The following is a 24405-nucleotide window of genomic DNA, read 5'->3' as shown; positions in this document are numbered from 1 at the left end:
GCTAGATAGCGATACATACATATAATTATGCCCAGGGGCCAATCTCTTCTTAATATGGGGGATCATACTATACCAAGGAAATGCTCAGGCACTTGCTTGGTAGGTCTCACTACAAGCCCAGGTGCACCATTATTATTTTATTATTATTATTATTATTATTATTATTATTATTATTATTATTATTATATCTACATGAAACCGCTGGGAGAGGTCATACGGAGTTTTGGAGGGCGTTGCCATCTCTACGCAGATGACACACAAATCCACTACTCGTTTCCATCTGAATCCAAGGAAGTCCCTCGGATGCTGAACCAGTGCCTGGCCGCTGTGGCGGACTGGATGAGGAGAAACAAGCTGAGGATCAATCCTGACAAGACAGAGGCCCTCCTGGTCAGTTGCTCGTCGGATCGGGGTATTGGGTGGCAACCTGTGCTGGACGGGGTTGCACTCCCCCTGAAATCACAGGTCCGCAGTTTGGGGGTCCTCCTGGATTCAGCGTTGACGCTTGAGGCTCAGGTGTCGGCGGTGGCCGGGAGGGCCTTTGCACAACTCAAACTTGTGCGCCAACTGCGACCATACCTCGTGAAGTCTGACTTGACCACGGTGGTGCATGCCTTAGTTACCTCTAGACTGGACTACTGTAATGCGCTCTACGTGGGGCTTCCCTTGAAGACGGCCCGGAAGTTACAGCTGGTCCAACGTTCGGCCGCCAGACTAATAACGGGGGCGAGTTACAGGGAGAGATCCACTCCCCTGTTTAAGGAGCTCCACTGGCTGCCGTTCATCTTCCGGTCCCAATTCAAGGTGCAGACCATCATTTATAAAGCCCTAAACGGTTTGGAACCCACCTACCTCCGTGACCGTATCTCCCTCCATAAACCTGCCCGACCTCTCCGATCATCGGGGGAGGCCCTCCTGTCGCCACTACCTATATCTCAGGCTCGCCTTGTAGGAACAAGGGAGAGGGCCTTCTCTGCGGTGGCCCCTCGCTTGTGGAACTCATTGCCCATTGAAATCAGGCAAGCCCCCACCCTTTTAGCCTTCAGGAAAGATTTAAAAACATGGCTCTTCCGGTGTGCTTTCGGAGAGTAAATGTTCTATGCTACTCCCCCCCGATATTTATCCTCTAGACTGGTTCACTATCTGATGTCCCGTCCCTCGAGGTTTTATTCTGATCCCTTTCTCACCCAGAGTTTTAATTTTTAATCTAGTTTTTAAATGTAGTATTCATGCGGCCCGCTCGTGTTATATTGCTGTTTTGATCTTATGTTGTACTGTTTATTTTATGTAATGTATTATTTAATTGTATTATGTTATGGTTTATTGTATTGTCTTGGGCATGGCCCCATGTAAGCCGCCCCGAGTCCCCATTGGGGAGATGGTGGCGGGGTATAAATAAAGTTTTATTATTATTATTATTATTATTATTATTATCTCCGCTGTAGCATTAATACAGTTCGACCTCGTTTTATCCTCCCATCAAAAAGACACCAAATGTTCGTCTTACTTGTACTTTGCACAGCTGGTATCTCTTGGAAGTCCCGGTGCAAGTCTTGTTGAGGAAACCCGTCGCCGACTTCCTTCTAAAGGCAGTAAGAAAGGAACTTGTTCATATATACACTTGTTTTTAAGGCACAACACAACCACACTTCATTCCCCGAGGGCATCCATTCAGGTCTCTAGGTGCATCGACACTGCATTTGAATTTCCTTGAAGTCGTGGGAGTTGTAGTTTTACAAGGTCTTCCACTTCCTCAGCTCAAGAATACCGGTGCCTCACTAAACTACAAGCCCCAAGATTCCATGGAATTTCAAGGGGCATCAAACTGCATTAATTCGACAATGTAGATGCATCCCGGGATAGATTTGTGTCTGGACAGCATAATGCTTCTAGAATGGATAGTAAAGTGTTCATGTGGCCCGCCTTTGTTTTATTGTTCTTTTGATTTTGCGTAATGTAGTGTATATTATCATTTATTGTATTGTTCAATGTGTTATGATTTATTGTTCTATTTATATTTTTTTATATTGTCTTGTTCTGGGCATGGCCCCATGTAAGCCGCCCCGAGTCCCCGTTGGGGAGATGGTGGCGGGGTATAAATAAAGTTTATTATTATTATTATTATTATTATTATTATTATTATTATTGACACAACGACGTTGTATGACACAGCAAACAAGACCGATATGCTGGATTTCGTTTCACAAAATCACAAGTCGAACACTTCCCAAGTGTCTAGGACTGTGTGATGTATTTTCAGATGATGCGTGCAGATCCCAGTAGGGTGGCCTTTTGCAGTTGGCAGATCGTAATTTTGTCAATGTCTATTGTTTCCAAATGCCGGCTGAGATCTTTTGGCACGGCACCCAATGTGCCCATCACCACCGGGACCACCTGCACTGGTTTCTGCCAGAGTCTTTGAAGTTCAATCTTGAGGTCCTGAGAGCGGCTGAGTTTTTCCTGTTGTTTTTCGTCAATGCGACTGTCACCTGGGATGGCAACATCCATGATCCAAACCTTGTTCTTTTCCACAACTGTGATGTCTGGTGTGTTGTGTTCCAGAACTTTGTCAGTCTGGATTCGGAAGTCCCACAGTATCTTTGCGTGTTCATTTTCCACAACCTTTGCAGGTTTGTGATCCCACCAGTTCTTAACTGCAGGGAGGTGATACTTGAGGCATATGTTCCAATGAATCATTTGGGCCACATAGTTGTGCCTCTGTTTGTAGTTTGTCTGTGCAATTTTCTTACAGCAGCTGAGGATATGATCCATGGTTTTGTCGGTTTCCTTGCACAGTCTGCATTTTGGGTCATCAGCTGATTTTTCGATCTTGGCCTGAATGGCCTTTGTCCTGATGTCTTGCTCCTGGGCTGCAAGGATCAGGCCTTCTGTCTCCTTCTTCAGTGTCCCATTCGTGAGCCAGAGCCAGGTCTTCTATTATTATTATTATTATTATTATTATTAATGGCCTTTGTCCTGATGTCTTGCTCCTGGGCTGCAAGGATCAGGCCTTCTGTCTCCTTCTTCAGGGTCCCATTCGTGAGCCAGAGCCAGGTCTTCTCTTTATCAGCTTTTCCTTCAATTTTGTCAAGGAACTTTCCATGCAGTGTTTTGTTGGGTTATTATTATTATTATTATTATTATTATTATTATTATTATTATTATTATTAAAGGCATTGGGTCTGGAATGGGAAAGGAGGACGAGTCATAGGTCTTGCATTTTGTATCTCAAAGGGAAAGGAATCCCTTAGATTGTATAGAGCGGGTGGTTCCAATTACATTATTAGACCCTCTTTCCTCCAACTTAGGGTGCATCTACGCATCCATACTGCAGAATTAATAATAATAATAATAATAATAATAATAATAATAATAATAATAATGACTCTGGCAGAAACCAGTGCAGGTGGTCCTGGTGGTGATGGGCACACTGGGTGCCGTGCCAAAAAATCTCAGCCAGCATTTGGAGACAATAGACATTGACAAAATTACGATCTGCCAACTGCAAAAGGCCACCCGGCTGGGATCTGCGCGCATCATCTGAAAATACATCACACTTGGGACTAGACACTTGGGAAGTGTTCGACTTGTGATTTTGTGATACGAAATGCAGCATATCTATCTTGTTTGCTGTGTCATACTTTTATAATAATAATAATAATAATAATAATAATAATAATAATAATAATAATAATACAACACACAGTCCTAGACACTTGGGAAGTGTTCGACTTGTGATTTTGTGATACGAAATGCAGCATATCTATCTTGTTTGCTGTGTCATACTTTTATAATAATAATAATAATAATAATAATAATAATAATACATTTTATTTCTACCCCGCCACCATCTCCCCGAAGGGACTCGGAGTGGCCAACAAAATACAGCGAACTGCTGCATATAGATAATACATAAATCCGAAACTATAAAAACCACAGAATTACAACCACACACATACATAATTATAATATTAATCAGGTAAAACAAAGTACCATCAAGCTGCATTGTTTTACCTGTAGCTCAATGCTATGGCATATAGGGAACTATTGTAAAGGGAGATGTCCGTTACCTTTGTCGGAGGCAGTGCCGTTCTTGGGACTTGACTCCCCCGCCACAGGTCCGGGTGCAGGCCGTCCATTTCGTCCACTCGCCCCACCAATATGCCGTAATGTCGGTTCCGCCTTCTTCAAGGCTGTTTGAAGCCGGTGCGTGATCCTGTTTGGAAGCGGAGGGAGAAACATTGGATGAATCTACATCAGTGGCTCTCAAAGTGTGCTCCTTGGAGCCCTAAGGGCTCCACAAAGCATACTGAGAGACTCCACGGTTTATAATCCTCCTCAAAACTTTCTCTCCTCATTCCTGCTCTTCTCATATACACCCCCCACAGATGGCCACCCAGCCTTTGTAATAATAATAATAATAATAATAATAATAATAATAATAATAATAATATCTGGGCATATTACAGCTGGACAACATCAAGCATGAACATGTGAAAACTGTGGTCAGCAAAGAATACACACAAAGGGTCAGAAAAATTCTCAAAAGCAAGCTCAATGGAGGCAACACCATCAAGGCCATAAACACTTGGGCCATACCTGTCATAAGACATACTGCTGGCATCATAAACTGGACACAGGTGGAACTGGACAATTTGGACAGAAAAACAAGAAAACTCATGACCATTCATCATTCACTCCACCCTCGCAGTGATGTTGACCGGCTATATCTGCCTAGAAGATCAGGGGGCAGAGGACTCTTACAAGTCAAACAAGCAGAAGAAGAAGAAGAACATGCCCTGGCAGAATATGTAAAGCAAAGTGAAGAACCTGCTTTGATTGAAGTCAAAAATCAGAAACTCCTCAAAGAACAACAGACAAAGAATCAGTACAAGAAAACCGCACTACAAACTAGAGCTGACAGCTGGCACAACAAAACATTGCATGAAAAGTTCCTTGACAAAATTGAAGGAAAAGCTGATAAGAAGAAGACTTGGCTCTGGCTCACGAATGGGACCCTGAAGAAGGAGACAGAAGGCCTGATCCTTGCAGCCCAGGAGCAAGCCATCAGGACAAAGGCAATTAAGGCCAAGATCGAAAAATCAGCTGATGACACAAAATGCAGACTGTGCAAGGAAGCCGACGAAACCATGGATCATATCCTCAGCTGCTGTAAGAAAATCGCACAGACAGACTACAAACAGAGGCACAACTATGCGGCCCAAATGATCCATTGGAACTTATGCCTCAAATACCACCTCCCAGCAGCAAAGAACTGGTGGGATCACAAACCTGCAAAAGTCTTGGAAAATGAGCACGCAAAGATACTGTGGGACTTCCGAATCCAGACTGACAAAGTTCTGGAACACAACACACCAGACATCACAGTTGTGGAAAAGAAAAAGGTTTGGATCATTGATGTCGCCATCCCAGGTGACAGTCGCATTGACGAAAAACAACAGGAAAAACTCAGCCGCTCTCAGGACCTCAAGATTGAACTGCAAAGACTCTGGCAGAAACCAGTGCAGGTGGTCCCTGTGGTGATGGGCACACTGGGTGCCGTGCCAAAAGATCTCAGCCGGCATTTGGAAACAATAGACATTGACAAAATCACGATCTGCCAACTGCAAAAGGCCACCCTGCTGGGATTTGCGCCCATCATCCGAAAATACATCACACAGTCCTAGACACTTGGGAAGTGTTCGACTTGTGGTTTTGTGATACGAAATCCAGCATATCTATCTTGTTTGCTGTGTCATAATAATAATAATAATAATAATAATAATAATAATAATAATTCATCACACAGTCCTAGACACTTGGTAAGTGTTCGACTTGTGATTTTGTGATACGAAATCCAGCATATCTATCTTGTTTGCTGTGTCATCATAATAATAATAATAATAATAATAATAATAATAATAATAATAATAATAATAATAATAATAGGAGCAATAGAAGGAGGGGAGGAGGAGGGAGGCACGGAGCCCCTCACTCTGCTTTATAGAACCCTAAGGGCTCCACGGAGCACACTTTGAAAACAACTGTTTTATTGGGGGTTTAAGTTTGAAATGTAAAGATATAGATAAAGTTTTGGGAACTGTGTTTTGAAAAGGAAGCCTCTTTGAGGAATATAGTTAAAGGCCTTCAGGAAAGGAAGGGCTGGGAGCTATATTGTGACTCTATAGTCTAGAGTGTTGCTGTTAAATCTCAGGATTTAAAAGTTTAAATTGTCCTGTTTGTGCGTCCTTGGTGAAGGAACATATTTCCACAGTATTCAAGTCTTAGAACCATAATTTATAAGAGAAAAGCCTAACTTGCTATTGAAACCACTACGAGTCTTGACTGTTATTGAAACCGCTAGGCATTCTTTACTGTTCAAATACAAATGAACAACAACAACAACTTGTTTTTCCTCAAAAAAAAAATGCGAGAGAGAGAACCACTGTTTTAGAGGAAGGACGGGCCAAATCTAAGCTTTCCCTGCCTAGCTTGGAGACCACTGTAACTGTTTTTGGTTCACTCCAAAGAGGACAAAAAGCAAAGCTGACCCAGAACGTGTCAACATTCCTCCCGGTTTTACAAGCCCATGATTCATCCCGTTTGGGATTCACGAGCGTAACACCTCTTTTTATTGTCTCAAGCTGAACCGTCCTTCTCCGTCGCCGGTAGCGAGAGATTTTCCATCTTAAAGGGTGCGTGCCAATTTGGATGCTGTTCCGGGCCGAGAAATCGGAGAGATTTGGTTCCAATTTTGGTTCCCAATGGTGTTTTGCAACCCTAGCACCTTCTGCGTGCCCATCCGAGAGCGAAAGAGCATGGATTCGATGTTCGGAAACAAGTCATGTTTGGACTTCCCGTTCATTTGAACAGAACTGAGCGAGAAGAAAATTCCAAATGCAATTCATTTCCCAAAGATGGGTTCAGCACTTTGGATAGAGCTTAAAAGTCTGCAACAAAACCAGGAGTGGAGCTCCTTTCCCTCTGACATGGAAACCACCACCGTTTCCCAATTCCCACCTTTTCAAGCTCTATTCCAGTGGTTCCCAAACTTATTTGGCGTTTCGCCTCCTTTCCAGAAAAAATATTACTCAATATTACTCAAAAATATTACACAAATGGGAGACCCAGACTGGGATGGGTGGAGTTACGAGCTCTGAGGCAGGGCTGAGCATCTATCCCTGTCCAGGACACAGGGGGCGGGGCTAGAGGAGGGGGCGGGGCCTCTTCCCAAATGCCTGATGGGGATGAATCTCTATACCCCGACCCCGGGTTCTAACAAGCACCTCAGGGCAGGTATATAGAGGCTCAGCCCTGTCTCGTGCTCTTGGAAGGAGGCCCCGCCCCCTTCCCTAGTTCCGCCCTTAAGTCCTAAAAGGCCTCTCAGAGAGGTATAGAGGCTCAGCCCTGTCTCGGGCTCTTGGAAGGAGGCCCCGCCCTCTTCCCTAGCTCCACCCTTTAGTCCTAAAAGGCCTCACAGGAGAAATATAGAGGCTCAGCCCTGTCTCAGGCTCTTGGAAGAAGGCCCCACCCCCTTCCCTAGCTCCGCCCTTTAGTCCTAAAAGGCCTCTCAGGAGAAATATAGAGGCTCAGCCCTGTCTCAGGCTCTTGGAAGGAGGCCCCGCCCCCTTCCCTAGTTCCGCCCTTAAGTCCTAAAAGGCCTCTCAGAGAGGTATAGAGGCTCAGCCCTGTCTCGGGCTCTTGGAAGGAGGTCCCGCCCTCTTCCCTAGCTCCGCCCTTTACTCCTAAAAGGCCTCTCAGGAGAGGTATAGAGGCTCAGCCCTGTCTCGGGCTCTTGGAAGAAGGCCCCACCCCCTTCCCTAGCTCCGCCCTTTAGTCCTAAAAGGCCTCGCAGGAGAAATATAGAGGCTCAGCCCTGTCTCAAGCTCTTGGAAGAAGGCCCCGCCCTCTTCCCTAGCTCCGCCCTTTACTCCTAAAAGGCCTCTCAGGAGAGGTATAGAGACTCAGCCCTGTCTCGGGCTCTTGAGAAGAAGCCCCGCCCCCACCCCTAGCCCCGCCCTTTAGTCCTAAAAGGCCTCTCAGGAGAGATATAGAGGCTCAGCCCTGCCTCAGGCTCTTGAGAAGAAGCCCCGCCCCCATCCCTAGCCCCGCCCTTTAGTCCTAAAAGGCCTCTCAGGAGAGGTATAGAGGCTCAGCCCTGCCTCAGGCTCTTGAGAAGAAGCCCCGCCCCCATCCCTAGCCCCGCCCTTTAGTCCTAAAAGGCCTCTCAGGAGAGGTATAGAGGCTCAGCCCTGCCTCAGGCTCTTGAGAAGAAGCCCCGCCCCCATCCCTAGCCCCGCCCTTTAGTCCTAAAAGGCCTCTCAGGAGAGGTATAGAGGCTCAGCCCTGCCTCAGGCTCTTGGAAGGAGGCCCCGCCCCCTTTCATAGCTCCGCCCTTTAGTCCTAAAAGGCCTCTCAGGAGAGGTATAGAGGCTCAGCCCTGTCTCGGGCTCTTGGAAAGAAGCCACGCCCACTCCTCTCGTCAGGATAAACATGGTCAGCTTACAAAAATGTAAGCTGGAAAATGGTCAACTTACTAAAACTTGTTGATATTAGATAATGACCTAAGGAAAGGTATCATTTTTGGAGATGGGGAGATGTAGGAAATCACCCTATATCTTATAGATGGAAATCACCCTCTCAAATAAAAAAAAAGTATTACCTGTGCTATTGCCAAGGCAACGTTCCCCACAATCACCGCTATGGCGAAGACTCCTTTCAACCAAGCGCAGTGGCTCATGAAGATCCCTTCCCAGCTCCATTTGGTAGTCTTCATCCTATCAAAGGAGAAAAGTGAAGAAGAAGACGCCTCTCTTGTCCGGTATGGGTTTCCATGGTGGATTCCATGATTAATTATCTATTTATTTATCTATCTGTCTTAGAGGGCTGGGCTGGATGGCCCTTGGGGTCTCCTCCAACTTTAGGATTCAAGGATTCAATCATCTATCGATCTATCTATCTATGAGAGATGATGTCTCTTGGGGTCCCAACTCAATGGCCTTTGGGGTCTTCTCCAACTCAATCATCTATCTACCTTTCTATCTATCTTAGACGGTTGGACTGGGTGCCTCTTGGGTCCCTCCCAACTCTAGGATTCCACTATTTGACTATCTATCGACCTATCTATCTATCATGGAAGGTGGAGTGGATGGCCTTTGGGGTTTCCTCCAACTCTAGGGTCTGATAAGTCAATCATCTTAGAGAGTTGGATTGGGTGCCTCTTGGGTCTCTTCCAAATTTAGGATCCCAGGATTCGATCATCTCACTTTCTATCTATCTATCTTATCTAGGATTCCACTATTTGATCATCTCTATCAATCTATCATAGAGGGTGAAGTGGATCGCCTCTAGGGTCTCCTCCAACTCTAGGATTCCATAATTCAATCATCTATCTATCTATCTTAGACGGTTGGACTGGGTGCCTCTTGGATCTCTTTCAACTTTAGGATCCCATGATTCAATCATCTATCTATCTATGAGAGAGTTGATGTCCCCTGGAGTCCCTCTCAACTAGGATTCCACTATTTGATCATCTATAATATCTATCTATCTATCTATCTATCTATCTATCTATCTATCTATCCATCTATGAGAGTTGATGTCTCTTGGAGTCCCTCCCAACTAGGATTCCAACTCTAGGATCCCATAATTCAATCATCTATCTATCTATCTATCTATCTATCTATCTATCTATCTATCTATCTTCGAGGGTTGGACTGGATGCCTCTTGGGTCTCTTCCAACTCTAGGATCCCATGATTCGATCATCTCACTTTCTATCTATCTTAGAGGGTTGGCTGGATTGCCTTTGGGGCCTCTTCCAACTCTAGGATCCCATGATTCAATCATCTATCTATCTATCTCTTGAGGGTTGGACTGGGGGCCTCTTCCAACTCTTCCAACTCTAGGATTCCATGATTCAATCATCTATCTATCTATCTATCGATCTATCGATCTATCTATCTTAGAAGGTTGGACTGAGTGCCTCTTAGGTCTCTTCCAACTTTAGGATCCCATGATTTGATCATCTCACTTTCTATCTATCCATCTTAGAGGGTTGGCTGGATTGCCTTTGGGGCCTCTTTCAACTCTAGGATTCCATGATTCAATCATCTATCTATCTATCTCTTGAGGGTTAGACTGGGTGCCTCTTAGGTCTCTTCCAACTTTAGGATCCCATGATTCGATCATCTAATCATCTATCATCTATCTATCTATCTATCTATCTATCTATCTATCTATCTATCTATCTCTTGAGGGTTGGACTGGGTGCCTCTTGAGTCTCTTCCAACTTTAGGATCCCATAATTCAATCATCTCACTTTATCTATCTTAGAGGGTTGGCTGGATTGCCGTTGGGGTCTCTTCCAACTCTAGGATTCGAGTTTCCCATCATCTGTCTCTTAGGTCTCTTCCAACTTTAGGATCCCATGATTCGATCATCTAATCATCTATCATCTATCTATCTATCTATCTATCTATCTATCTATCTATCTATCTATCTATCTCTTGAGGGTTGGACTGGGTGCCTCTTGAGTCTCTTCCAACTTTAGGATCCCATAATTCAATCATCTCACTTTATCTATCTTAGAGGGTTGGCTGGATTGCCGTTGGGGTCTCTTCCAACTCTAGGATTCGAGTTTCCCATCATCTGTCTCTTAGGTCTCTTCCAACTTTAGGATCCCATGATTCGATCATCTAATCATCTATCACCTATCTATCTATCTATCTATCTATCTATCTATCTATCTATCTTTTGAGGGTTGGACTGGGTGCCTCTTGAGTCTCTTCCAACTTTAGGATCCCATAATTCAATCATCTCACTTTATCTATCTTAGAGGGTTGGCTGGATTGCCGTTGGGGTCTCTTCCAACTCTAAGATTCGAGTTTTCCATCATCTGTCTCTTAGGTCTCTTCCGACTTTAGGATCCCATGATTCGATCATCTAATCTTCTATCTATCTATCTCTTGAGGGTTGGATCTATCAATCTATCTATCTATCTATGAGTGTTCAGTTGGATAGCCCTTGGGGTCCCTTTGATTCCTCCTCCACTGACAAGCAGGCCCCAAATCCCCGGACACGACATTCCAGGCCCACCATGCCCATCTCCTTGACTCCAGTGTCCTCCTTTCCTTCGCTCAGCACATTAGAGAGGAGTGTCCTTCTAATCCTAAAGCAAGCCCGGCCTCTGAGAGTTGGGCCGGCTCGGTCTCGGCACACACTCCAGAAGGCCATCCCTCCTTCTCTTGGCGTCCCGGAGTGAGCATTTCCTGAAACCCTGCTCATCTCTGGCGCTTGCCACCGGGAGGGGAGAGGCGGCCTTTTCCAAACTGAAATGGATTATTGTATTAATGCCGCGCGGCGTTTCCCTCCCGCCTCCCCGCCATCCGCTCTGTTTCAGACTGCGTCTGAGTTGCCTGGTGTCCCGTTCCAAGACCCTGAACAAGGTCTGGGGAGAAACCAAAACCAGAGCGAACATCTGCGAGGAGCAGAAGCACAGATGCCATTTCGATCCAAGAAGGCCTCTCTACACTGGAGAATTAATGCAGTTTGATGCCCGACAACCTCCTGTGCCATGTCAGTTATCTTCCATGATTTCTCCATGAAAGAAAGAAGTTTTGACACCCAAATGTTCAATGTGCGAAAGTGCCAATCCCCTGGGCCCATAACCTATGTAGGAATATTGGGTGCCAGATGCCAAATATACCTACGTTTGTCCTCACTTTAACTGCCACGGCTCAGTGCTATGGGATCGTGAGAGTTGGAGTATTTCAAGGTCTTCAGCTGTCTCTACCAAAGGTAGTGCTTCCCAAACTACAACTCCCAGGATTCCATAGGGTTGGACTGGGGCCGAACTGCAGATGTGCCCCAAGCTTCAAACCCAGGCGAGTAAAATTATGAAAATAGTACCCAAGAAAGTCCTCAATTTATTTTTCCCTGGGAAGAGATGTGCCAGGTATCAGCCCTTCCACACTTTCTAATAATAATAATAATAATAATAATAATAATAATAATAATAACAACAACTTTATTCTTATATCCAACCTTATACCTTATTTCACTCTTACTATATATATATATATACACACACAAAAACACATATACACAGATACACCTGTTGTTGATCCGGTGTCATTGGGACCGCTGCCTGCCCACTTTCATCCTTCTCCAGCTCTTTGAAGGCCTGCTTTCTCCCTTCTCCAGCACCTCACAATATCTGCATGGCAACATAGCACCCTTTGTGGTTCTTTCCTTGCTTCCTTCCCATTATACACGTGTCACCTTTCTTTCCAGGTGACATAAGAGGGCCACTTCACCTGGCAACGGCCACTCCAGTGGCATCACACAGGGCCACTCCACCTGGCAATGGCCATTCCGGTGTCATCACAGAGGTCCACTCCACCCGGCAACTATCACTCCAGGGACATGGCAGAGGGCCATTCCACCAGGCAACGGCCACTGTAGTGACATCACAGAGGGCCACTCCACCTATCCACTCCAGTGGCATCACATCCCAGAGGGCCACTCCACCTGGCAACTACCACTCCAGGGACATGGCAGAAGGCCACTCCAGTGGCATCACAGAGGGCCACTCCACCTGGCAACTACCACTCAAGGGACATGGCAGAGGGCCATTCCACCAGGCAACGGCCACTCTAGTGACATCATAGAGGGCCACTCTACCTAGCAACAGCCACTCCAGTGGCATCACATCACAGAGGGCCACTCCACCTGGCAACTACCACTCAAGGGACATGGCAGAAGGCCACTCCAGTGGCATCACAGAGGGCCACTCCACCTGGCAATGGCCATTCCAGTGTCATCACAGAGGGCCACTCCACCTGGCAATGGCCATTCCAGTGTCATCACAGAGGGCCACTCCACCTGGCAACAGCCACTCCAGTGGCATCACATCACAGAGGGCCACTCCACCTGGCAATGGCCATTCCAGTGTCATCACAGAGGGCCACTCCACCTGGCAACAGCCACTCCAGTGGCATCACATCACAGAGGGCCACTCCACCTGGCAACTACCACTCCAGGGACATGGCAGAAGGCCACTGCAGTGGCATCACAGAGGGCCACTCCACCTAGCAACAGCCACTCCAGTGGCATCACATCACTGAGGGCCACTCCACCTGGCAACTACCACTCCAGGGACATGGCAGAGGGCCACTCCACCTAGCAACAGCCACTCCAGTGGCCTCGCAGAGGGCCACTCCACCTGGCAACGGCCACTCCAGTGTCGTCACAGAGGGCCAGTCCACCTAGACAAACATACATACTGTACAATACATCCTTAGATATAAACATTGTTTTGGGAACGCTGCACAGGGATGCCAAATCGAGGACGATGGGACTTCCAATGAATCCATACGGATGCTGAGGTTTAGGAAAGACAAAGCTCAGCATCCCCGTGGATCCCTTGAAAGCCTCGGCATCCTCGGCCCGTCGTCCTCAAGACAGGTGGCCCGAAACGTCCCCGAAAGCAGTTGGTTTTCATTAAAAGCGTCAATCCAGGAATGGAACGAGTCCTCATTCGCTCTCAGAGAGGGATTATGGACACTAGTCCGGCCGGAGTGGGGAAAAGCTCCAAAAATGCACCTTTCTCTGGTTCGGAAGTGACTCGAATAACCCGAACGTGCGAGAAAATGTGGGAGAAAGGGGAAAGAAACCCACAGAAATGCTTCCTTGGGGTTATATAACAGCCTCAGCACTTGAGCCAGAGGATTGTTCTGTCTGCAGCGTTTGCATTCCTCTCCAAAAAGTGGCGAGTGTGGTGGGCTTCTCCCCAAAAAATGTGGACCTGGAGGAGGAGATGGAGCCTTTCTTAACCCTTAAGCCCATCATCCAAAGGAGACAAAAGGCAAGAAGAAGGAGGAGGCCTACCTCATCCGAAGGGACGCCGTGGCATCCAGATGTTTGCCGGGGAGAAAGATGCGCCAGCCAAGAAAAGAAGGACCAGGTGCCGGGAGACTGGGAGCAAGAGCGGCTTGCAAGGAGAGAGAGAAAGAGAGAAAGAGAAAGAGGCAAGGAAAGAGGAGGTGCAGAAATTGCAGACACACTTTCTCCCTCCCTCTTCCCTTCCCTTCTTTCTCTCTCTCTCGCTCTGCTCCAACTTCAAAGGGCAGCCAAAGGGTCCCGAATGGAGGAGCTGGCGGCTGAGCTGTGATCCCGACTCGACTGGAGTCTGGTTTTATAGATGCTCTCCTTCCCTCCCAAACATCCACCCCACTTTCCCCCACATGCACACCGCTTCCTATAATAAAAGAATTTTTAAAAATCTATTTATTTACTATATTTATATCCCGCCTTTCTCCACCCCGAGGGGGACTCAGGGCGGCTTACGAACAGCACTGGGCATAAAAGACAGTCACGGAATATAATATTATTATTTTATTTTATGATGACACAGCAAACAAGATAGATATGCTGGATTTCGTATCACAAAACCACAAGTTTTGTTGTGCCTGCTGTCAGATCTAGTTTGTAGTGCGGTTTTCTTGCACTGGATTTTTTTTGTCTGCTGTGCTAGAGTGGCTTACGAACAGCACTGGGCATAAAAGACAGTCACGGAATATAATATTATTATTTTATTTTATGATGACACAGCAAACAAGATAGATATGCTGGATTTCGTATCACAAAACCACACGTTTTGTTGTGCCTGCTGTCAGATCTAGTTTGTAGTGCAGTTTTCTTGTACTGGATTTTTTTGTCTGCTGTGCTAGGGCGGCTTACGAACAGCACTGGGCATAAAAGACAGACACGGAATATAATATTATTATTTTATTTTATGATGACACAGCAAACAAGATAGATATGCTGGATTTCGTATCACAAAACCACAAGTTTTGTTGTGCCAGCTGTCAGATCTAGTTTGTAGTGCGGTTTTCTTGTACTGGATTTTTTTGTCTGCTGTGCTAGGGCGGCTTATGAACAGCACTGGGCATAAAAGACAGTCACGGAATATAATATTATTATTTTATTTTATGATGACACAGCAAACAAGATAGATATGCTGGATTTCGTATCACAAAACCACAAGTTTTGTTGTGCCAGCTGTCAGATCTAGTTTGTAGTGCAGTTTTCTTGTACTGGATTTTTTGTCTGCTGTGCTAGGGCGGCTTACGAACAGCACTGGGCATAAAAGACAGACATGGAATATAATATTATTATTTTATTTTATGATGACACAGCAAACAAGATAGATATGCTGGATTTCGTATCACAAAACCACAAGTTTTGTTGTGCCAGCTATCAGATCTAGTTTGTAGTGCAGTTTTCTTGTACTGGATTTTTTGTCTGCTGTGCTAGGGCGGCTTACGAACAGCACTGGGCATAAAAGACAGACATGGAATATAATATTATTATTTTATTTTATGATGACACAGCAAACAAGATAGATATGCTGGATTTCATATCACAAAACCACAAGTTTTGTTGTGCCAGCTGTCAGATCTAGTTTGTAGTGCGGTTTTCTTGTACTGGATTTTTTTGTCTGCTGTGCTTTGAGGAGTTTCTGATTTTTGACTTCAATCAAAGCAGGTTCTTCACTTTGCTTTCCATATTCTGCCAGGGCATGTTCTTCTTCTTTGACTGCTTGTTTTACTTGCAAGAGTCCTCTGCCCCCGATCTATTATAATTATTATTATTATTATTATTATTATTATTATTATTATTATTATTATTATTTTATTGTATGACACAGCAAACAAGATAGATATGCTGGATTTCGTTTCACAAAATCACAAGTCGAACACTTCCCAAGTGTCTAGGACTGTGTGATGTATTTTCAGATGATGCTGCAGATCCCAGTCGGGTGGCCTTTTGCAGTTGGCAGATCGTGATTTTGTCAATGTCTATTGTTTCCAAATGCCGGCTGAGATCTTTTGGCATGGCACCCAGTGTGCCGATCACCACCGGGACCACCTGCACTGGTTTCTGCCAGAGTCTTTGAAGTGGAACTAAGTGGAACTAAGTGCACCTAACCCATTGGCATTATGGAGAATCAAACCAAAATGAAGTCTATACTGGCTCGGTCGTCACCCAGGATAAAAAGGACCGCGGTGGATGATGCTGATTCTGGACATCCATCGACTAGTGAGCTACTGAATCAAAATACAAATGAACTGTCACAGAAGTGGCAAAAAATACAATGCCAGAAAACAGCACTATTATTGTTGTTGTTGTTGTTGTTGTTGTTGTTGTTGTATGACACAGCAAACGACATAGATATACTGGATTTCGTATCACAAAACCACAAGTGTTTTGTTGTGCCAGCTGTCAGCTCTAGTTTGTAGTGCAGTTTTCTTGTACTGATTCTTTGTCTGTTGTGCTTTGAGGAGATTCTGATTTTTATTCATACAGTATGTATCTTTGTCTTAGTAGACCACAAGCAGGACATGAGCCAACAGTGTGGTGCAGCAGCACACAAGTCCAATGCATCTGTACGAGAATCGTATCTAGAACAGGCCTGAACAACCTGTGGTCTTCCAGATGTTTGGGACTCCAACTCCAGCTAATCCAGTGGTCAGAAAGTCTGAGAACCCAAAGTCCAAAGTTTGTTTTCTGGTGCTCTAGAAACCATAGAGTTGGAAGAGACCACTCATATCATCTGATCCCTTTTGGTCATGCTCCTGTGGACACTTTCCAGCTTGCCCATCACCTTTTTCAAATTGTGTGGCCCATAACTGGACACAGGGTCATCCTGTCATAATCTCCAATCTTTGACATCTCCAGTCGGCTGACAAAGAACAGATGCCAGCCATAAAACGGGCCAGCCAAAAAACCTCAATTACCCTCTGGTATGTGAGAGCCCCTATATAAGTGGGCCAAAGAGAAGATTCTGGTATTCTGTACAATAAAACCTGTTGGAATCTACCAGCGTGTGTCTTGGTGCTTTTTCTGGTGGAAGACTGAGAAAAGAACCCGACACATCCCCAGTGATGATATATTTTGGGCCCCGCACTCCACAGTTCCCATCCAGCCTCTCTTCGGATTGTAATGCCCATAACCGGACTTGAAGGCACCATCTGAGCTTGGCGACTAAGCAGGTTCAGCGCTGGTTCCAGATCCCAGACCGTCATTTGGCCAAAGCGAAAGAACACGAGTCTTGGCACCGTCTTTGCCAACAATAAATCAATCCAACCCCGACAACATGGGATGATGGATGGTCAACCTTTCCCTCCAACGGACGCATTGTACGAGCAGAGCTTTCGGACAGGTGTGCGATTAATCACCAGCAGATGATCCCACATGATGGTTTATTTTTCTCGATGTGTCTTTTTGGCCGGGGAAGGAGAAATTACAAGCAGATGTTATTTACCACCAGACCGTTTGTAGCGCTATGACCTGTAAGAGTCTATGTAAACCTCTCTTTTTGGGGAGGAAAGAGTCGGGATGAGTTTGAGACTCCACTACCTTCCCGAACATTATGGCAAAGACGTTCTTCCTACTGTTCTGGTGAAATTTGTGTGATATACTCATTTCATTTGACCCCCAGACGAGCCCATTGGAAAAGAGCCATAATTTCTTATAGGCGTAAGTCCGCCTGGTTGTATATTAGTGATGTGCATCGGTACGGAATCGCTGTTCGTTTTGTTTGGTTTCATTTGTTTTGTCTCAGTTTCGTTTTCATCCCTGTTTCCAAAAATGAATAGAATTTTTGTCTCGCGTGCGAAAAAACGAAAAATTTCAAACTATTAAAATGTTTGGTTCTTCCCCAGAGTACAATTGTTATTATTAATAATATTATTATTAACACCCATTGGCACACATCAGATGTCATGGAGAATCAGACCTCTCTCAGACTCAGCTTAGGGTCCCAGAATAACTATTGTTATTTATATTAATATTATTATTAACACCCATTGGTACACATCAGATGTAATGGGGAAGCACTCCTCTCTCAGATTCAGCTCAGGGTCCCAGAATAACTATTGTTATTAATATGATTATTAACACCCATTGGTACACACCAGCTGTCCTGGGGAAGCAGACCTCTCTCAGACTCAGCTTAGGGTCCCAGAGTAACTATTGTTATTAATATTAATATTATTATTAACACCCATTGGTACACATCAGATGTCATGGGGAAGCAGACCTCTCTCAGACTCAGCTTAGGGTCCCAGAGTAACTATTGTTATTAATATTAATATTAACACACATTGGTACACATCAGATGTCATGGGGAAGCAAACCTTTCTCAGACTCAGCTTAGGGTCCCAGAGTAAGTATTGTTATTTATATTAATATTACTAGTTGTGCCCTGCCACGCGTTGCTGTGGCCCATTGGAATTGCACTGAGTAGCTCCGGTTTTTGGGGTTTTTTTAGGCCCTGTGGAGGTTCATGACGTGATATTTTGTGGTTTCAACCTCGAGGCATAAATGATGGATTGTGTTGTGAAATTTTGAGGTTGGGGGGTGTTTAGTTTTGTTGTTTTGCTCGGTGCCAGGATTCCATCACTCTTTTATATATATAGATTATCAACACCCATTGGCACACATCAGATGTCATGGGAAAGCAGCCCTCTGTCAGGACCTGCTTATTGTTACGGGGCCGAAACGAAAGGAAAACGAAAGCAAGCACTGTGCGGCTTTCATTTTCATGTCGCCTCTCGTTTCCTACGAAAACGTCGCCATTCGTTTTGTGTAGACTAACGGTCGAAACGAAACGATAGCACGAAGGAAACGAAGGAAAACTTTTCGTGCACATCTCTAATATACATGCCTCCTGATGCAAGATTTAACAGGTGTATTTCCCCACATCCCTGTGACACATTACAAAATACAATAGGCCTTTGTCAGGCTTCCAAAAGAAACCCTCGCAGTGGAAAGAATGGCACTTGCAAGCCCCGTCTCTCTCTCTCTCTCCAAGCTGCACCTGTATGCTCCTTTTGTGTGCGCCCGAATAAAAGAGCCATGCTTTGCAGCATGTGGCCGGCCACCCGGCTTGGAGCATTAGGAACACCTGCCGCCTTGAATAAGCCCCTTATTAATGTTTCTTTCTGCTTGCGATTTCCTTCTCCAGACTCTCTTGATTCTTTCCAGAACGCCGACCTTCTTTCTTCCCTCAGTGCCCATTAAATCCACGGCCTTTTCTCTCTGATGCAAAAGCCGTCTTTGGCCTCCCAAAAGCCAGATTCGAAGGCCGCTCTTTGTTGTTCCCATTTGCTCCCTTCTTAAGCTACTTTTCTTTCCTTTGGACAAGAGTTTTCAGAAGCAACCTCAGGGTGTAAATCATGGATTATCTCATCCTCCCATGTAAATAATTACTGTGTTTTCTCCCAAAGCTTTTCTCCCAATTACTGTGTTTTCTCCCAAAGGACATGTCGACCGCTTCTAGACCATGTTCTCCTACGGTCTGATGTGAAGACAGGGACTCCAAAGAGACAAGGCTTCCGGAAAACGTATCACAAACACGACAAGGAAACGATCCGGAGTTTGTTTGAGAGATGGTAGACGCAAACTTGACCTCAACTTGCCTCGTTGCAAAATCTGTTGGAGAAAACATAAACGGTAATTACAGCTAAACAACGGGACAGAAAATTGCAGCCCCGGGAGTCATGTTTGTGTCTGCCGGTGATGAGCGTTTTGAACTCGTAATGTTTCAGGGAAGCAGGAATGTCAATCATATGGTGATCATTGTGCTATTCATACAAATGCCACGTCCGCTTTTATTTGGTGCTCATCACCAAACTATAACTTCTGGGATTCGAAAGCATTGAGCGATAGCAGTTGAAGTGGTGTCAAACTGCATCAATTCTACAACATAGATGCTTCCTGAGGTCAAGATCAGTACAAGAAAACCGCACTACAAACTAGAGCTGACAGCTGGCACAACAAAACATTGCATGGAAAGTTCCTTGACAAAATTGAAGGAAAAGCTGATAAGGAGAAGACCTGGCTCTGGCTCACGAATAGGACCCTGATTAATAATAATAATAATAATAATAATAATAATAATAATAATAATAATAATAATCCAAAATTACATCATCCAAAAATACATCACACAGTCCTAGACGCTTGGGAAGTGTTCGACTGGTGATTTTGTGATACGAAATCCAGCATATCTATCTTGTTTGCTGTGTCATAATAAAATCATCATCATCATCATCTGAAAATACATCATCCGAAAATACATCACACAGTCCTAGACACTTGGGAAGTGTTCGACTTGTGGTTTTGTGATACGAAATCCAGCATATCCATCTTGTTTGCTGTGTCATACAATGTCGTTGTGTCAATCATAATAATAATAATACAAAACCCAGCATATATATCTTGTTTGCTGTGTTATACTATGTTTTTGTGATGATAATAATAATAATAATAATAATAATAATATGAAATCCAGCATGTATATCTTGTTTTCTGTGTCATACAATAATAATAATAATAATAATAATAATAATAATAATAATAATAATAATAATAATAATATGAAATCCAGCATGTCTGTCTTGTTTGCTGTGTCATACAATAATAATAATAATAATAATAATAATAATAATAATAATAATATGAAATCCAGCATGTCTGTCTTGTTTTCTGTGTCATACAATAATAATAATAATAATAATAATAATAATAATATGAAATCCAGCATGTCTGTCTTGTTTTCTGTGTCATACAATAATAATAATAATAATAATAATAATAATAATAATAATAATAATAATAATATGAAATCCAGCATGTCTATCTTGTTTGCTGTGTCATACTATAATAATAATAATAATAAAAATAATAATAATATGAAATCCAGCATGTCTGTCTTGTTTTCTGTGTCATACAATAATAATAATAATAATAATAATAATAATAATAATAATAATAATAATAATTGATGTTACCATCCCAGGTGACAGTCGCATAGATGAAAAACAACAGGAAAAATTCAGCCGCTCTCAGGACCTCAAGATTGAACTTCAAAGACTCTGGCAGAAACCAGTACAGGTGGTCCCGGTGGTGATGGGCACACTGGGAGCTGTGCCAAAAGATCTCAGCCGGCATTTGGAAACAATAGACATTGACAAAATCACCATCTGCCAACTGCAAAAGGCCACCCTACTGGGATCTGCACACATCATCAGAAAATACATCACACAGTCCTAGACACTTGGGAAGTGTTCGACTTGTGGTTTTGCGAAACGAAATCCAGCATGTCTATCTTGTTTGCTGTGCCATACAACGTTGTTGTGTTGATAATAATAATAATAATAATAATAATAATAATAATAATAATAATAATAATAATAATAATAATGGTCCTCAGAAGCTAGGAAACATGCCACAGGGCTTAGAAGGAGAAAGGAGGAAAAGGGAGGAGAATAGAAAGAGGGAAATTAAAAAAGAAAATCGCAGCTGTGGACCTGGACGGAGCGTTGGGAGGCGGCCAGTGGTGAGACATGAAGGAAAGGGCTGGAAAAGACGCCTTGACGGCCGGAGCAGGTCGAAGCACATGTTTGAGCAATTACAGAAAATGGGTCACTTGAAAAGTTGCTCGCCCAAGGGAAGGCAGGTGGCCGGAACTTTTGGCCGGACGGCTCTTTCGAGAAGAAGAGACACAAGGCATGGCCGGTCAGCCTCATGTCGATACCAGGCAAGATTCTGGAAAAGATCATTAAGGAAGTGGTCTGCAAAAAGTTAGAAACAAATGCGGTCATTGCTAATAGTCAACACGGATTTACCAAAAACAAGTCATGCCAGACTCATCTGATCTCTTTTTTCGATAGAGTTACGAGTTGGGTCAATATAGGGAATGCCGTGGATGTAGCGTACCTAGATTTCGACAAAGTCCCCCATGACCTTCTGGCAAACCAACTAGTAAAATGTGGGCTAGACAAAACTACAGTTAGGTGGATCTGTAATTGGCTAAGCGAATGAACCCAATGTGTCGTCTTCATCTTGGAAAGAAGTCATGAGTGGAGTGTCTCAGGGCTCCGTCCTGGGCCCGGTTCTGTTCAACATCTTTATTAGAAGATGCACACAAGATGCACACGATGCCCCAAGCGTTTCAAAGGAATCAAGGTCTCGCAGGGATGTGCTGGTTTGGAGCGTCTGATGGAGAAGATCATTTCGAAACCGTCTGCGGATTCTGTTTCTCCCTCTCGCCGGATCTGAATTGCGTCATTGCTGTTTGGAAAGGCACATCTAGAACCTCTTAGGAGCGAAAACAGGTGTGGAGGGGGAGGCAGTTTCCAGCATAAATCAACCGACCACGTCAAGCCCAAGTTTCCCCGCTGCCAAATCTCCAGGCAAAAACAGCCACCACCAGAATCTGTTCATGTAAAATAAATCCTTTCCAGTTTCTGGTTACAGGCATTTCTATGCCGACTTTTGGAGATCTTGGGCCTCATCATAGGAGAGAGAGGAATCATTTGAAGTCGAGACATTCAAATTGCTATTATTATTATTATTATTATTATTATTATTATTATTATTATTATTATTATTATTTTATTGTATGACACAGCAAACAAGATAGATATGCTGGATTTCGTATCACAAAACCACACGTTTTGTTGTGCCAGCTGTCAGATCTAGTTTGTAGTGCGGTTTTCTTGTACTGGTTTTTTGTCTGTTGTGCTTTGAGGAGTCCCAAGTGTCTAGGACTGTGTGATGTATTTTCTGATGATGTGTGCAGATCCCAGCAGGGTGGCCTTTTGCAGCTGACAGATCGTGATTTTGTCAATGTCTATTGTTTCCAAATGCCGGCTGAGATCTTTTGGCACGGCACACAGTGTGCCCATCACCACCGGGACCACCTGCACTGGTTTCTGCCAGAGTCTTTGAAGTTCAATCTTGAGGTCCTGATAGCGGCTGAGTTTTTCCTGTTGTTTTTCGTCAATGCAACTGTCACCTGGGATGGCAACATCCATGATCCAAACCTTTTTCTTTTCCACAACTGTGATGTCTGGTGTGTTGTGTTCCAGAACTTTGTCAGTCTGGATTCGGAAGTCCCACAGTATCTTTGCGTGTTCATTTTCCAAGACTTTTGCAGGTTTGTGATCCCACCAGTTCTTTGCTGCTGGGAGGTGGTACTTGAGGCATAAGTTCCAATGGATCATTTGGGCCACATGGTTGTGCCTCTGTTTGTAGTCTGTCTGTGCAATTTTCTTACAGCAGCTGAGGATATGATCACTGGTTTCGTCAGCTTCCTTCCACAGTCTGCATTTTGAGTCATCAGCTGATTTTTCGATCTTGGCCTGAATTGCCTTTGTCCTGATGGCTTGCTCCTGGGCTGCAAGGATCAGGCCTTCTGTCTCCTTCTTCAGGGTCCCATTCGTGAGCCAGAGCCAGGTCTTCTCCTTATCAGCTTTTCCTTCAATTTTGTCAAGGAACTTTCCATGCAATGTTTTGTTGTGCCAGCTGTCAGCTCTAGTTTGTAGTGCGGTTTTCTTGGAATGGTTTTTTGTCTGCTGTGCTTTGAGGAGTTTCTGATTTTTGACTTCAATCAAAAATCATTATTATTATTATTATTATTATTATTATTATTATTATTATTATTATTATTATTATTCTCTCCCGGTGTCTGCCTGCGATATATTGCAAAGCAAGACTTGGGAGGGGAGGCAACTCTCTCCGCCCGGCCAGACAGACAGTAGGTCATATTTTGAGCCCAAAACCACAGGGCGAGTTCCTCCTTCCCTTACCCGCCTCGCATTCCTTCTCCCTTCTTCACCCCCAAACAGCTGTTTCGAACAAGGATGCAAAGAATCCCAGCCCGGTTCCAAGCAAAAGATATGCTGTCCCAAGGAAGGCTTGTAATAAAAAGTTGTTTTTGTTTTTATTCCCTCTTTTTTTTCATTAAAGAAGCATCATAGGGGTAGAGTTCAGAATGCTCTTTGTAGGTGAACTATAAATCCCAGCAACTACGACTCCCAAAGGTCAAGGTCTATTTTCCCCAAACCCCACCAGTGCTCACATTTGGACATGTCGAGTATTTGTCCAATTTTGGTCCAGATCCATCATTGTTTGAGTCCAAAGCGGTCTCTGGATGTAGGTGAACTACAGCTCCCAAACTCAAGGTCAATGCCCGCCAAAACCCTTCCAGGATTTCCTGTTTCTAGTATGCCAAGTTTGGTTCAGTTCCAACATTGGTGGAGTTGAGGATGCTCTTTGATTGTAGGCGAACTAGAAATCATGGGAATTCTGTGTGCCAAGGTTGGCTCAATTCCATTGTTGATGGATTTTAGAATGCTCTCTGATTGTAGGCGAAACTATACATCCCAGCAACTACAACTCCCAAATGACAAAATCAATTCCCTTCCTAACCCCACCAGTATTCAAATTTGGGTGTATCAGGTTGTTGTGCCAAATTTGGTCCAGTGAATGAAAATTCAACCTCCAAAATGACAGTTATTATATCTCATTAATTAATCAGCCCCAGAGGGTT

The 24405-nt window shown here is 44.2% G+C and overlaps 1 protein-coding gene and 1 non-coding gene across 3 annotated transcripts in view; both read right to left on the bottom strand.

The window, feature by feature from the left end:
* Positions 1 to 14087, bottom strand: part of adamtsl2 (ADAMTS like 2) — a 48691-nt gene extending 34604 nt beyond the window's left edge. For both annotated transcript variants that reach the window (XM_003229578.4, XM_062959693.1), the window contains exons 1-4: positions 13890 to 14087; positions 8663 to 8777; positions 4071 to 4216; positions 1508 to 1583 (exon numbers count right to left, since the gene is read on the bottom strand). In XM_003229578.4, coding sequence (XP_003229626.3) covers positions 1508 to 1583; positions 4071 to 4216; positions 8663 to 8777; positions 13890 to 13894 — 342 coding nt within the window. In that variant the 5' untranslated portion in view covers positions 13895 to 14087. The remainder of the gene's footprint in view (positions 1 to 1507; positions 1584 to 4070; positions 4217 to 8662; positions 8778 to 13889) is intronic.
* On the bottom strand, positions 13355 to 13437 carry mir5458 (microRNA mir-5458). Its single transcript, NR_130059.1, has one exon. It is a non-coding gene; the product is annotated as a microRNA mir-5458 (primary transcript).
* Positions 14088 to 24405: the final 10318 nt, after the last annotated feature.

Source organism: Anolis carolinensis, unplaced genomic scaffold (genome assembly GCF_035594765.1).
Source record: "Anolis carolinensis isolate JA03-04 unplaced genomic scaffold, rAnoCar3.1.pri scaffold_7, whole genome shotgun sequence".
Lineage (NCBI taxonomy): Eukaryota > Metazoa > Chordata > Lepidosauria > Squamata > Dactyloidae > Anolis > Anolis carolinensis.
Note: the sequence above shows the minus strand (reverse complement) of the source record. Positions and strands in the feature narration are given on the sequence as shown.